The sequence below is a fragment of the Neoarius graeffei genome, chromosome 20 (genome assembly GCF_027579695.1).
Source record: "Neoarius graeffei isolate fNeoGra1 chromosome 20, fNeoGra1.pri, whole genome shotgun sequence".
Classification (NCBI taxonomy): Eukaryota; Metazoa; Chordata; class Actinopteri; order Siluriformes; family Ariidae; genus Neoarius; species Neoarius graeffei.
The window spans coordinates 54060035-54075963 of NC_083588.1; the positions used below are offsets into that span (position 1 = coordinate 54060035).

A 15929-nucleotide genomic window follows, 5' to 3' on the forward strand; every position below is an offset into this window, starting at 1 on the left:
GCAACAACAACAATAATAATAATGGCTGACTTCGCGTTTGTACAGCTGCTGCTTCTCGTCGCTTAAAAATGGCGATCTTTCGCGGTCTTGTTATTGTTGTTGGTCTTAACAACTCCGCCCCCCCCTTGCTGACGTAAGCGGTTCTTTCCTCTGGCCCAGCAGAGAGCTGGTGCTAGCCTGGAACCGGTTTTTCTGGCCCCAGAGCCAGTTCTTTGTCAGTGGAAACAGAAAACCCGGTTCCAAACTAAGCACTGGCCCCGAACCAGCCCTGGAACTGCTTTGGTGGAAAAGGGGCAAGAGTGGTGCTACTGATGTGGAGGGCCCCAAAGGGTGCTCAGGGGTCTGGGGAAATTTTGAAATTGGAGGTTTCAAATGGTGCATTCTGGTGGCATCTAGGGCTGATTTAGGCACAGTTCAACATGATTAAATTTGCTGTGGTGGTGTGTGTTTTTTTTTTTTTTTTTTTTTTTTAAAACCTTGCCAAATATGCAAGGAGCAAAATTTAAAATGCACTAGAAAGCACTCGGAGAGCGCAGACCTCTGCCAAGAATCCTTTAAAAAAAATCCGGGATCCAGAAGGTGATCCGGGTCACTGCCAATTTAATTGTTACTTGTGCCCAGTCACACCCCTGGAAAAAATTTCAGAGCAATCCGTTCATTACTTTTTCCGTAATGTTGCTAACAAACAAACCAACGCTACCGAAAACATAACCTCCTTGGCGGAGGTAAAAATTAGATTTGAAATGAAAACACTTGGTAGCATACCTCATCCTTTTCCAATTGCAGGAGGCCAGGATCAGAATCGAGGTAAGATCATGCAAGAGCGCCATCTAGCACCCAGAGCCTAGAACTTGGCTTTATGTATGGTTGCGAGTGGCAGTCAGTGCACGCAGTGAAACCCTTTTTCACTTCTGGGTTGAGTACCAGGATAGTCTAGACCTATATATTATATTATCATCTTATTTCCTAACTTCTTCTAAAGTTATTACTCATTTTCAGAGGGGAATAGGAGATATTTAGGTATGGAAAGTACTCTGCATTGTTTAATTTGTGGTATTGACTTTTTGGTGTGCAAGTGACAGCATGGCACTGATGTTGCACAGCAGCGTGCCGTGCATCTGTGCTTTGAGGAAAGCCCAGCATTCAGAATACATTGATATCTGTGTATGTTTTTTGCCAGCTTTTCATCTTGTTTGTGTGTTGTCTCCCCAGGGAAGCAGAGGGATACAAAGAGCAGGGAAATGCTTATTACGTTAAGAAGGACTACTCTGAAGCATTCAACTACTACACCAAGGCTATTGGTAACTAGCTGTGCATATTAATTTTAATACTTATGTATTTGAGCTGTTCTTTGAAGGGTGATTTGACGGATGTACAGTAGCACTCCCTGGAGCGTTAAGCAGCCAGTTCAAGGCCACAAAGAAGTGATTTATAAGGAATTACTTTATAGAGGACTATATAGTGAGCTCATTGATAAAATGAAAAAACACCTTCGGACACTACTCCGTCACGCCACTATTTACGTCATTACTGTCGCACAGTTAAAATGTGCCTGATCAGTCGGCTGGTGGGTTTTCTAAATAAATACATGCATGTATTTTTGTGATAAATCCATATTATACTGAGCACATTTCCCACATTAATCAATACAAAGTATCTGCATCTTTCATTTCATCTCATCTCTAGACGCTTTATCCTGTTCTACAGGGTCGCAGGCAAGCTGGAGCCTATCCCAGCCGACTACGGGCGAAAGGCGGGGTACACCCTGGACAAGTCGCCAGGTCATCACAGGGCTGACACATAGACACAGACAACCATTCACACTCACATTCACACCTACGCTCAATTTAGAGTCACCAGTTAACCTAACCTGCATGTCTTTGGACTGTGGGGGAAACCAGAGCACCCGGAGGAAACCCACGCGGACACGGGGAGAACATGCAAACTCCGCACAGAAAGGCCCTCGCCGGCCACGGGGCTCGAACCCGGACCTTCTTGCTGTGAGGCGACAGCGCTAACCACTACACCACCGTGCCGCCCCCTGCATCTTTCAGTTCTTTTAAATCAAGGCTGAATACTTCTTTGCGGCTACCTTTTATTAAATCACATGAGGCTTTTGATTTAATTTTTCAGTGCAACTGCAATGCGTGATGGGATATATTGCTTGGTTAGTGACCATCAGTTGTACACTACTTTTCATGATGCATTGTGGGATACTTTGAGTGCACTTTATAGGGTGTAAATAATCCTCACTATACGTTTGGGCAGCACTACAAAATGGTGAACTCGCTATATAGTGAGTAGGGAGTGATTTTGGACACAGTACAAATCAAATACAGCCTAAAGTTGTGGGTTTTTTTTTTTCTTTTTTTTTTTTCCCCCTCTCCCGCCAATATTATGATTTTTTGTTTGTTTGGTTGGTTGGTTGTTTTTTTTAAATTTACTCTTTGCTTTGATTTAACAGATGTGTGTCCAAAGAATGCTAGTTACTATGGCAACCGTGCAGCCACACTGATGATGCTGAGCCGCTACAGGGAGGCTCTGGAGGACTCCCAGCAAGCTGTGCGGCTAGATGACGCCTTCATGAAGGTAAGAGGTCACCAGGTGGACTCTAATCTTCTGTAAATGTCCACAAAGTAACTGGCCAAACGTAAAGGCTAGTCTGTGACGTGACGTGACATGACATGACACACCCACGCTGATCAGTCAGTGGTAAGAACTGGACCGGTCATGGTGGTACTTCTCAGTGATGTCATAAACCCTCTGATTAAACCTCCAGCGGGGAACAGTAAATTGGGTCAGTACACAGTGAGCTGCACTAATATTCATTCAGGCCTGTGATGGGGGAAATATTAACCTAGAAAATGTTTGCACTGCTGCTGTGGCTTTGCGAGTGTGGTGCTGCTGAAGGATGTCTTAGTGCTGGACCGTATGATGTATCCTCCCTTTACGCAGTTTACACACAGTCCTGTGCAAAAGTCTTAGGCACATGTAAAGAAATGCTGTAGACCACAAATGGCTTGAACAATAAAATGTTTTGATATTTTAAAAAAGGTATAAATAGTTGTAAGCCATGATACATGAAACCGTCAATATTTGATATGAGCCGACCCCTTGCTTTAAAGTAATCTCAGGTGCAATGTGTGGGTGCATTTGGGTAATTGAGTGATCAATCTCATTAAATCAGTCTCATTTAAATCTGAAGGTTAATAATTAAATTGAATCAGTCTCATTTGAATCGTTTAAAGTGAATCATTTAAAGTGAATCATACCATTAATATTTTCATTGAATCAGTCTCATATTAAATTACTCATGGAATCAGTCTCATTAATTAATACCATTAATTGTGGTGCTTAATAATAAATTACCAAACAGCTAAATTATGGTATATTCCAATTATGGTCACTTATCATATTACATAAATTATATGCACCTTTTTGAATTCTTTGGGAGATTGGGGACTTCATAAACATTGGAACACAAATAAAACACAGTTTCAATAATAAATGAATTTATTATAACAAAGATAAAAATGGATAATAGCAGATTGAAATATATACAAACAGTGAGGTGTATGTGTGTACAAGAGGCCTTGTGTGGGTGTGGCCTGTGAAAGGCCCTATGGCCTATCTAAGGAGGGAGGGTGTGTGTGTGTGTGTGTGTGTCCACGTGGTGTAGGCCTTGTGGCTTAAGCAAAGGTTAGCCTAGCTTGCTAACGAGACAAAGGAATTAGCCGTGTAGCTAACTAGGGTGTGTTTGTGAGTGACCACGTGGTGTAGGCCTAGATTAGCTTTGTGTTGCTAAGTAGACAAAGGAATTAGCCGTAGACTAATTTCACTAGCTTATAACAATACTGAATCCACTGAAATCTTGATGCGGTCAAGATGTATAATAAGAGGATTAAATATGTTAGTAGGAGTAAAGAGAAGCATGCACAGCCTATCTATTAAACAATTGAGAGAACATACAGGGATGTGATTTTTCTGCGAAGTCGCGGAATTCCGCTTTTTTCACCTCAAAACTTGAAAAAAAAAATGTTTCCGATTTTCCCCTCAAATCCACATTCGTATCCTATTCGTTCCGACTTTGTTTGAAAGATGACAGCCTCGGATTTGCATCTTTATGCCTCGATCACGGAGGCTGCCATCTTTCAACTCTTTGTTTGAAGCGAGCGCGTTCATTGGTTGTTACAGAGCGATGGGGAAATCACGTACCTCGTTTCATCTCATTGACGTAATTACGTCATTTACGCAATTACGTCATTGAGATGAAACGAGGTACGTGATTGGCCCATCGCTCTGTAACAACCAATGAACGCGCTTGTTAGCTGTACGTAAACTCGCTTCAAACAAAGAGTTGAAAGATGGCAGCCTCCGTGATCGAGCGTAAAGATGCAAATCGAGTTAAAGAAATCGACAGAATAGTGAAAAACAAGTTCCGCTGGGAATGGTTGGACAAAGAGGTTGCTACAGACGTTGGACATAAGACTGTGAGACATTTGTTCAGCGATTTCGTTCTTTGGGGAGAGGGCAGAGGTCTCTGGCTGTCAAGTTTGGGGATACTGGGACCTCCCCTGCCCGAGATACGAGCGTCCAAAGTCGGGCTGGAGCCCGGGATAGAAACGAAACCTAAGCGGAGCGCCGCGGCTCACCTCGGGGCGAATTGCGTCCCAAGGCGCAGGGCTAGCGGGCCCTGCTCGCGCTGGTTCTTTGGGGGGGAGTGAGTGAGTCATGTTGACCATTAAATTGGCTTGAATTTGTTAATCATGACAAGTTGTGGTTTTTTTTTTTTTTTTTTTTTTTTTTCCCTTGTGTGTTTTGCTTGCCATTTTAGTACAATTTTTAAGTCAGAAAATCCCAAAACCCAGGAGCTTCGGGGGGCTTCCCCCCCCTTGTCCCCCCACCAGGGCGCTGCCCTGGACCAGCTGGGGGCCTGTGGCCCCCAGACCCCTGCCTAAAATTTTCAGGTAATTTCACCAGCCCCAAATCACATCCCTGAACATAGAACAAAATAAATCAACACGCTGTGTGTTTAACAGTGTAACACACAAACCTGGGTTTAAATTCACACTATTTCAATAAAAGCTAATTCCTAAGACTAGGTTTTATGCCCAACATTTGCCAGTCTTACTTAGTATTTCGCTTCTACGCGAAATTGAGATGATGTCCTAAGACTTTGGAGGTTTGCCGTTGTGGAGCACGTGAGTCGATTCCATGAGCAGAGAATCTCTTGATCCGACGCTTCGTGGCTCGTGGGAAGAAAAACTCTGATTAACTATGTGCACAGCGCTTCAATCAGGAGGAATTCTGGTCGCTCCTAATTATAAATTAACTGCTTTGAGCTGCAGTCGTACGTACTTAATGAATGAAACCGGTTGTAACTCACTGAGTTTAAAATCGCGCGATCTTGGAGTCTACCGTGGCCAAAGGTAAACAAAGAAAAGCGCGAACTCGTGGATCTTGCAAGAAAGAAAAAGAAAAGACGTCTTTATCTGGTTGGCTCGCGGAGCGAGCCTTCCTCTGTGTCCGTGTGGAATCACGGTGCCAAAAGAGAAAGATATGGCGGATTTCCAGGTCCTTTATGGAATCATGGAGGATGTGATGAAAGTGATCCCGCCCAGGCGTGACGTAGGTCAACGCGGAAGTTGGTGATGGGAGTTGTAGTCCTTAAAGAGACGGACTGATGTAGTTCTTAGAGAGACTGTGAATATACCTACAAATGAGTGCAGTTTTGTGCGGAAATGAGCTGTAGGTTTTACTGAGCATCTTGCAGAACCAGCCACAGTTCTTCTGGATGCGTTGACTGTCACAGTTGCTTCTTCATTGTGCACCAAAACCCAGCAGCCTTCATGACTTTTTTTTTTTTTTTTTTTTTTTTAATCTGAAAAGTGTTCTATGATGTAATATGCTGGTCAGATACAGGAAAAAAAGTAACATATTTAATTTTGTTCTGGAAGGGGGCATCGTGGCTCAGGTGGACAAGGAGCCATGCCATAAATCCGGGGACCCGGGTTCGAGTCCGACCCGAGGTCATTTCCCGATCCCTCCCAGTCTCTCTCTCTCTCTCTCTCTCTCTCTCTCTCTCTCTCTCTCCCGTTCATTTCCTGTCTCTGTCCAATAAAGGTGAAAAAAGCCCCCAAAAAAATCTTTAAAAAAAAAATTTTGTTCTGGAAAACGAATGTTTGGACTCTAAAATGTTTTTGTACTGACTCGATAATGTTGAAGTCATAAAATGGTTTGTAATGGGGGGGGGAATAGGGGGCCTAAGACTTTTGCACAGTACTGTACAAGCTGTGCATTTTAATGCTACTGTATGCTGAAACAACACTCAAAAAGCCAAAATAGGTAGCCTCCTTTTTCATTAAAAAGGCAGATGAGCCAATTGACAGATAAATGTGGAATAATTGATAGTTTTGCAGCTGTTTTGAACTCTGGGTTCAACACTCTGCCCATGTCCGAAATCGCTCACTCGTTCACTACTCCCTATATAGGGAGTGACCTATATAGTGAGCTCACTGGTGAAATGGGGGGGGGGGACTTTCGGGCACTACTGTCATGCTGGTATTTACGTCATTGCTGTCGCACAATTAAAACGTACCAGATCAGTCGGTTGGTGAGTTTTCAAAATAATAAATACATGTTATTTACCAGGTGGGAGGTCCATATCATGAAATACCGTGACCGAGGTCTTGAAAGTACTGAGCGAGGCCCTCTGGGCCGAGGTCAGGATTCAAGGTCATGGTATGTCACCATATGGACCGACCTTAAGCTGGTAAATAATATTTTATTTTTTTCTTTACCAAATTCCAACAGAAAACGAGAGCGCCCGAAAGGGAAAGCCAAGGCAAGCCACCATTTTGAATCCTCATTCACGGCTATAATGCAAATTGCCTTCTCCTCGGTATACAAGTGCACTTCCATGGCAGGAAAAAAAACAAAACTACATTTTGCCGCCTATGTAGTCCCCTATTTATACTAAATTGAGTCATTCAGGATTCAGCTATGTTTTTGCTCGGCGTTAGCAACAGTTACGGGTTTTTAGCTTTCTCCTGAAATGTTTTTCTTCTTCCTCAGGGTAGTAAAACTCGCTTTTGCTGTGAAGACTGTCGTTATCACTATCCATGCTGTAAAATTAATGCTATTCTCCTGAGAAATGCTGGCAAAAATTTAGAAGATTTTTGATAATCTTATTTAAAAAAAAAAAAAAAAAAAGATATGTTGACAAATGCGACCGTTTGTTGTTGTGAACGAGCGAGTCGCCAGAGGTCTGTAACCGGGGTCCGTAACTGGGCTCTGTACCGTAGGATATGGACCTGCTCGCCAGCCAATCAGAGCGCAGGATTTGATGGAAACCAGCCCACGAAAAAAATAAATGCATGTATTTTTGTGATATACATATTATACTGAGCGTATTTCCGACATTAATCAATACAATGTAGCTGCGTCTTTCAGTTCTTTTAAATCAAGCCTGAATACTTTCTTCTTTGCTGCTGCCTTTTATTAAATTAAATCTGGGACTTTGATTTCTTTTAGCGCGACCACAATGCATGATGGGGATGTATTGCTTTAGTTGGTGACATTGCATCACGAAAAGTAGTGTACGTTGTGGGATACTTTGAGTGCACTATATAGGGTGTAATAATCCTCACTAAGGTTTCAGACAGCACTACAAAATGGTGTCCCCACTATAGACCCCTTTCACTGACGTCACCCGAAACCGGAAGTAAACAGACCCTGTGCCATTTTGGAAGACCAACAAACTCGTGATTAGGGGGAAATAACGGCAGCGGTATGTGAACCCACGAGAATAAAGTGGAGTGGCAAACGACTTAAACAAACAAATCTGAGCTGTTTTATTTATGATTTATTGGCCCAACAGTAGACTTGAAAGAAACCTGTGTGAGACTTGGCAAAAAACTGTGGATATAATGGAGAAGTCTGTGCATGATCTGCGGACACTTTGAGGTAAGCAAACGCAAGAAATTCAGATTTAAAACATGCTAAATTGGCCTCAAGTTGATAACTGTATGAGGAGCAAGCCTCCCAGACTTCTACAATTTAATAATAATAATTTAGGATGGTTTGGGGCTTGCTCTCCCTCCTATTATATAAATAAAACATAGTTGTTGTGTAGGCATATATCATAAATACATATGTATAATTTGGATAAATTAACCTAAATTATGGATACCTTAATAGTAACAAAGTATTAATTTTTCAACTGAAAAGATATATATTATTAAAAGATAAATATCAACAAGATTACCTTGGCCATAACTATGTGTAGGTTATTCTTAATAACAGCTGTAATATCATGACCCAAGCCACTAACAACATAATTGTAAGCCTGTAGGCTTTCAAGTCATCAGCAGTGTAGGCACTGGGTGTAAACAACAAATAGTTTACAATGTCTGGGTAGCAAACAGATGGCAGAATTGGTGTCCGGTCCTCCTTATGTATCTGACACGGAGAAATAATATAAATCGTGCTGCCTACCAGATTACAGTCGTCTGTTTTATTGTATCAGTACTAGTATCACTTGCTATACTCATCAGTCATAAATTAGTCCAGTACAACATGACCAGCTTGCTTTTTTTCCATTTGACTGTCGCAAGTTTTTTCAGGCTGGTACAGTCAAAAATTGAAAAAAGTTTTGGCCTACTAAACTAGTCATCGATTCTACTAGTGTATTAATTGGAGTCGACATGAAAACGTTAGGTAAAAACTTTAAACCAGTACAATCTCTTCTTCAAAGTTTCACCAAATGGTTTTATTTATGCAATTTAAAGCTCATAATACTGTATAACTTTGGTCGAGTAAAAACATGGAGCAAAAACATGGCTGAATCCTGAATGACTCCTGTTTGTTTAAATGGGGGACTACATAGGTGGCAGAATGTAGTTTCTTTTTCCCTGCCATGGAAGCGCACTTGTATACCGAGGAGGAAAGCAATTTGCATTACAGCCGTGAGGCGGCTCGGCTCGGTTTTCCCTTTCGGGCACTCTCGTTTTCTGTTAGAGTTTGGTAAAGAAGAGAAAAAATATTTACCAGCTTACCGGGTCCGTTAACATTAAATCTGACAGCTGACAAGGTCGGGATATAAACGAACTTTTGCGTTAAACTGTGTGCTTGGATTCACATAATTTTTTCTGAGTCTTATCATATGGGTCAAACCCATCAATCACAGCCAGTTTCTCCACATACCGTGCCCTTTCTGCAGCTGGCAATGTACTCACATAACCAGAGTTATCATCCATCGTGTCACTTTACTCTCGCTCGTACTTTGTTTTATATTGTGAGTGCATGTACTTGGTCTTCCAATATGGCGCCTAACAAAATCTCGCGGCGCGGTGACGTCATGTGAAAGGGGTCTATACAGTGCTATAGTGAGTAGGGAGCAATTTTGGATGCAGGGTCTGATGTGAACTGCCGTTCCCTGGAAGCTCCGCCCCGTTGGAATATTGAACCAACTGAACTTGTAATGTGAAGATAGCCTTAATATTTTGTCATGTTCAGGCTGAGATATTTCAGTGTCCGTGTTCTAAGATTGTATTAGAATAAGACTTGTCCTGCTTTAACAGCTGCGTATTGTCCCAATGCCGAGCCAAAACTTGAGCAAACCATCAACCTAAATGTTGAAATATAAATCTTAAAACTACTAGTGTGAAAGCAGCATTAATTGTTATTCACTTTGCTGTTGATGTCGTGATCTTGCAGAAGCCTGCCGTTTGCTCATGGGTATTTAAAATAAATAAATAATTTTTATAAAAGCATTTTGTTCGGTGAACCTTCGGATTAATTACACAGGTTCTGGTTTGGGATGTTTGTGTTTTTAATAAGTCATGGCAGAGACGTGATGAAGAAAATGAATGAATGATTGATTCATGATTTCTTGCCTGATAGGTTGTTTTCGTCCATATCGTACCCTCGTGAATGTACTGTACACTTTGTAAAAGAGGGCAGTTATAAGTGGATGTTGTCCTCATTTAAACTGAAAGTTATTGGAGCAAAAATGATTTCTTAGATGTGCGATCATAGCTTTGTCAGTAATTCTGATCTGCCTGCTAATAAATAGCTGAAGGAGTGATTTAAACTAATAAGCTGGCCGCAGGGGGGACAGTTCTAAATGGCTGAGTAGTGGTTTTAACATGGTGTGTGTGGGTTAAGTACCCTGCCTGGCTGATCCGTTTGTGTGGTGCCATCAGAGATCTGAATTAATTCCCTGATCATTCCATGGATGATGTAATGGAAAGACTTTAGTTGGTACCTATTTGTGTGTTTTGCTCACTCATTTCATCCTCTGTCCCTCAGGGTCACTTACGGGAGGGCAAGTGCCACCTGTTGCTCGGCAATGCCATGGCTGCCAGCCGCTGCTTCCAGAAGGTTCTGGAGCTGGAGGCCGACAACAGCCAGGCTCAGCAAGAAGTAAGACACCATCACAACAAAGTCGATCGATCTCAGTGACTTGGATTTACATCTTGCTGTTTTCTTGACTACAGTGGATTAGCTGTCAGATTAAGGGTGTTCATGGTGTGATTTTGGAGGAAACAAAGTACCTGGAAGAGATATGAAGGAAATTGCAGCGTCATGTCCCAAATCGTTATGAATTTTAGTTTATTTTTCAGAACAAAAGATGCCACACCCTGCTATTTCGTTTTCATTTATCTTGCATTAGAAATGTTTACGAATTGCCAGATTAAAGTCAAATTATGCGACCGCTACTGGAAGTCTTTTTCCTCTTTTTCTGTCCCGTGTATTTTTACTCATTTATGATTAGTGTAACCTTGTGCTTAGACTGTTACAGCCATTGAGGAAAAAACTCACAAAAGCGACAGGGAGCCATGGATGATTGTTGTTGATGGAACCGAGGTCAATAACCGACAAAGGTTTATGTACAGCTCAAGTTGTATGATTTTGTGTTCCAGCTAAAGAATGCAGAGTCCATTTTGGAGTACGAGCGAATGGCGGAGATCGGCTTTGACAAACGAGACTTCAGAATGGTCTGTGAGATTGACGTTGAAGAATAAAATAATCTGACTGATGTAAAGATGCTTTGACAGTGATGCTCTTAACTGGTGTGTGTGTGTGTGTGTGTGTGTGTAGGTGGTGTTCTGTATGGATCGAGCGCTTGAGTCAGCCTCTGCATGTCACAGATTTAAGGTGTTGAAGGCGGAATGCCTTGCGCTGCTCGGCCGCTACCCAGAAGCTCAGTGTGTTGCCAGGTAACCATACAACAGCATAAAAACTAAAGCCAGAGTAAATAGATTATACGAGTTATAAAATAGCAGGTTTTTAAGTCATTGTTTCCCTGAAATTTTTTTTTTTTAAACTCCCTTCCAGTGACATCTTGCGGATGGACTCTACGAACGGTGATGCCCTGTATGTGAGGGGTTTGTGTTTATATTATGAAGACTGTATCGATAAGGCTGTACAATTCTTCATTCAGGCACTGCGCATGGCACCGGACCATGAGAAGGCCCGTCTGGCCTGCAGAGTGAGTCAGAGTTACTGCTACTGATCAACAATCAATATCATTTGCAGTTGTCACATCTGTTAAAATTATTGAAACCACTACTTGTACTCAAACCTGTGACATTATTAGCAAGCACTTATACATATATTTTAACTGTGACAAATACATACTTGAGTGTTCCTCTTGGTGTATTTCATACTAAGCCTTTCATCTAATATAGACACGTTCCATTGTCCAAATGGCTCCAATTTCCAGACAAGGCTCTTGTTCGACTTTAGATTTTTATGTGCGTTTTAAGGAAAAAAGCGTGACGTTTCAGTGCCGCTCTGACACCATTATAAAGCGAGTGTTCGTAAGCTAAGGCAACGTCAAAACACACAGGTCAGGTTAGCATAATGCTAAACAAAAAGTTTGGCCTGGAGGGAGTCTGATCACATGTTGAGGGTTGGCCGCCTTTCTCTAATTATAGAACGGTTTGTACAATAAGCAGTCGAATTTACTCTGACAATCTCTTAAAGGTGGGGTATGAGATTTTTTTCAGGAGTATTTTTTACCATATTGCTTGAAAAGCTCCTCACACCCATGTTGCAAGCAGTACAATAGAAGGTTTGACCCAAAAACGAAATATTTTAATCCAGTCTACAGTGTAAAATAAAGGAAAAACGCCATCCAATCCTATCGAGGTACCACCTCAAAATGATTGGATACTGACACGTCAATCAGACTGAAGCCCGCGAGCAGCCCGGCCCGTGTGTGTGTGTGTGTGTGTGTGTGTGTGTGAGAGAGAGAGAGAGAGCGAGCAGCCCCTCCCCCAACCCGTACGCTGAGCAGGGAGAGACAGAAATGCATAGAAACAGCTCCCTCCAAACAACGGGGATTTACACGAAAACTGAAGGAGATATTCACAATTCTTTCACAGTGAGTGCCACAAGGCTCCCCTGAACACACTGATGTAATTTTTTTTGTCTGTAGTGTAAAAATGAGGTCACTAGAGTGAGTTAAAAACGAGTGACTTTTCTGCCAAGTTTATAATGGCAGTCTATGGGGCTGCGCGCCTGTTCTCTCCTCACTTTCAGGCTTCTCATTCAAAAACTGCAAGTCCTATCGTGTAGGTAGACACATTGTGTGAATCAGGACAAGTGTGGCTACTAATTTGGAGAAAATTGTGTGTGGAGTGAAAATTGGGGCTGAAAACGCAGTTTAAATGAGAAAGTTTGAGCTATTTTTCCAAGCTCTCTACACTCTAACTTAACGAGACGCGGGGGGTGGGAGCATGGCGAGGGCAGGCTTGTTTCTTTTCAAAATACGGCTTGCGGGAACCATTATTCCAAAATCTCGTACCTCACCTTTAAGGCAACAAAGTTATTGTTCATGTCTTTAAGTGCAATACCGTATGCCATCCCATAGTGTTTACCGATGCTTGAAGACACGCCTTTATGCTTTGATGCGCTCATGCAAGTGTCTACAGGTGTAACCTATATAACTCCTCACGAGTCACATTTAAAGCTATGTACACCATCTGTTGCTGGGTTTTTTTTTTTAAATAATTGGTGGCTTTTCCTCTTGCAGCTTTAGGGCGTCGTTGAGTTTGCGGCTCACAAATACGGATTGAATGTCAATATTTATCTTAATTGACAGTACCATCAAGGGATTTGTTGATTGTCAACATCCTAGTACACCAGAAGTTAAAGAACCAGACAATAACATCAGAATTACCACAGCGTTCAGCTAACATTGTCAGAAGGAAATTACAAGGCCGAGGTAACAAGATAAATATTGGAATTCAATCTGTGTTTGTGAGCCGCAAACTCAACGATGCCCTAAAGCTGCAAGAGGAAAAACCACAGATTATAAATCAGCAACAGGTGGTGTGTGCAGTTTTAAATGTGACACTTGTGATAAGCTACACCGCATAGGGCGGCGCCGATCTCCGTTTCCGTAGCCCTCAGCCTCTTGCCTATTGAGGTAATTCACCTGACGTCACAGGGTCACGTGACGCCCCGGTGTCCGCCATTTTGAAGGTCAAGCTAGCTAATGTCAACAACATAGTAGCTAGTATGTTACTGTAGCAATGTTTACATTCAGTCATTTGGATGACTGTTAAAACCTTTCAGTCTCAAGTTTTTCCTTTACTGTATTTACTAGTTTACTGTAATTATGATCCGGCAGCTATTTATACCGGATCCAGTGTAAATAGCTGCCGGAGCGTGCTCCGGCTTGCTCCCCCTCAAATTAAGCAGCGCGCTCCGGCTTGCTCCCGGAGTGCTCCGGCCGAGGTTCTGGAGCGCGCTGCTTAATTTGAGGGGGAGCAAGCCGGAGCACGCTCCAGCAGCTATTTACACTGGATCCGGTGTAAATAGCTGCCGGATCATAATTACAGTAAACTAGTAAATACAGTAAAGGAAAAACTTGAGACTGAAAGGTTTTAACAGTCATCCAAATGACTGAACGTAAACATTGCTACAGTAACATACCAGCTACTATGTTGTTGACATTAGCTAGTGCTAACAGCTAGCTGCTAGTACACTGCTACAACAGACACCGGCCCTAATAATACAGTTCTTGGTCATTGCCTGGTAACAGCAAATTTATAACGGGCCATGTCTCAACAGACTAAGAAGTTATTTCAGTGACATTTAATAACATTTTGTTTATCCTGAGGACCGAAAGTAAATGAAAATGTGAACAAACCTTAGCTGTAATAAGATGGTGACCACCGGCTCCAGGGACGACCCACTGATGTAGGCATGTTACCCAGCCTGACACAAAATATCTGTAGGTATCCAAACTCTTCTACGCTTTCAGATCAATACCTGTGTATGGCGATGGGTTTTTAACGACATAGGTATACAGATCATGTGGGCCGAAGTCAGGTAAAGACGAGGGCTTCATGTACTTCCGTACGTCAGTGAACAATCCTGGTGGAAGCAGGTAAACGTCGTTCTCTAAGCCTGCTAACCTCAATTTTTGCAAATACCTCTCCCTCTGCTCACCCTGTAAATGCCCTACATCGCTGGATAGTGAAGGTGTTTTCTGCATCTCGCTCCTTTTTCTTTTATGTTTTTTGTTTGTCGCCTTCCTCGTATTCAAACTGATTCGAGCCGTGACGTCCAAAATGGCAGCCTAACGATGCATCACATGACTTGGTCACGTGGGTGAAAAACCTCAATTATATAGCTAGGGTTCCGGAGGGCGGGTCCTCTGGTAACCGCGAGAGTTTGACTCCCTACTCACATCTGTATTGCAGCGTGCCTTGCCAGATGGCAGTAGATACCATTTTTATGATGGTCTTTGGTATGACCCGACCGTGAGTAGAACTCGTGATCTCCCGATTGAGCGGCGGACACGCTAACCACTAGGCCAACTCGTGGTATACGCGTCACCTTTAGGCAGTCTATAAGCTTTGCACTACTGTTTATAATTGCACGAGCCATACCCACAGACTTTAATCTGTTAGGTGCCTATGTCGCTTTATTGTTCTGATGTCAATATCAGGGACATTTTATATCTTTACGCTTAGTGTTTAATGTTTATTGCTGCACCATGGGTTTGAGAATAATGCAGTTTCAATCTTCTGTATGTCCTGTACATATTGCAGTATTGACGACAAAGTTGACTTTGACTTGCACCTATAGACACTTGCGTGAGCGTATCAAAGAGCATAAAGGCGCGTCTTCAAGCATCGGTAAACCCTATGGGATGGCACATGGTATTCCACCTAAAGACATTGTCAAGAACTTTTGTCTCGAAGTGTCCGAGTAAATTCGACTGCTTATTGTACAAAATGCTCGACATTAGAGAGACCAACTCTTAACGTGCAATTGGACACTTTTACAGGCCGGATTTTTTTTTTGTTTAGCATTATGCTAATGTTTTTCAATGTTTTGATACGGACTTGGCCTATGCACACTCGCTGGATAATGGTGTCAAGCAGCACTGAAATGTTGTGGGGTTTTTTTTTCCCCCCTCATTATCTCTAGCTGCTTTATCCTGTTCTACAGGGTCGCAGGCAAGCTGGAGCCTATCCCAGCTGACTACGGGCGAAAGGCGGGGTACACCCTGGACAAGTCGCCAGGTCATCACAGGGCTGACACATAGACACAGACAACCATTCACACTCACATTCACCCCTACGGTCAATTTAGAGTCACCAGTTAACCTAACCTGCATGTCTTTGGACTGTGGGGGAAACCGGAGCACCCGGAGGAAACCCACGCGGACACGGGGAGAACATGCAAACTCCGCACAGAAAGGCCCTCGCTGGCCACGGGGCTCGATCCCGGGCTTTCTTGCTGTGAGGCGACAGCGCTAACCACTACACCACCGTGCCACCCCGGTTTATTTATTTTTTATTTTTATTAAAAAAAAATACATCTTCACGTACACCCATTTTATCTTTCCTCTGCCAGTGTTTTAACTTTGCCTGTACTGTATAAATGTACTGGCTCCAATTCAG

The 15929-nt window shown here is 42.6% G+C and overlaps 1 protein-coding gene across 1 annotated transcript in view; it reads left to right on the forward strand.

Annotated features, from left to right (window-relative positions):
* The window catches only part of dnajc7 (DnaJ (Hsp40) homolog, subfamily C, member 7), a 47320-nt gene that overhangs the window by 24763 nt on the left and 6628 nt on the right, over window positions 1-15929 (forward strand). Inside the window, exons 2-7 of the mRNA XM_060901993.1 lie at window positions 1213-1301; window positions 2465-2589; window positions 10312-10425; window positions 10926-11000; window positions 11104-11222; window positions 11341-11494. Coding sequence (XP_060757976.1) covers window positions 1213-1301; window positions 2465-2589; window positions 10312-10425; window positions 10926-11000; window positions 11104-11222; window positions 11341-11494 — 676 coding nt within the window. The remainder of the gene's footprint in view (window positions 1-1212; window positions 1302-2464; window positions 2590-10311; window positions 10426-10925; window positions 11001-11103; window positions 11223-11340; window positions 11495-15929) is intronic.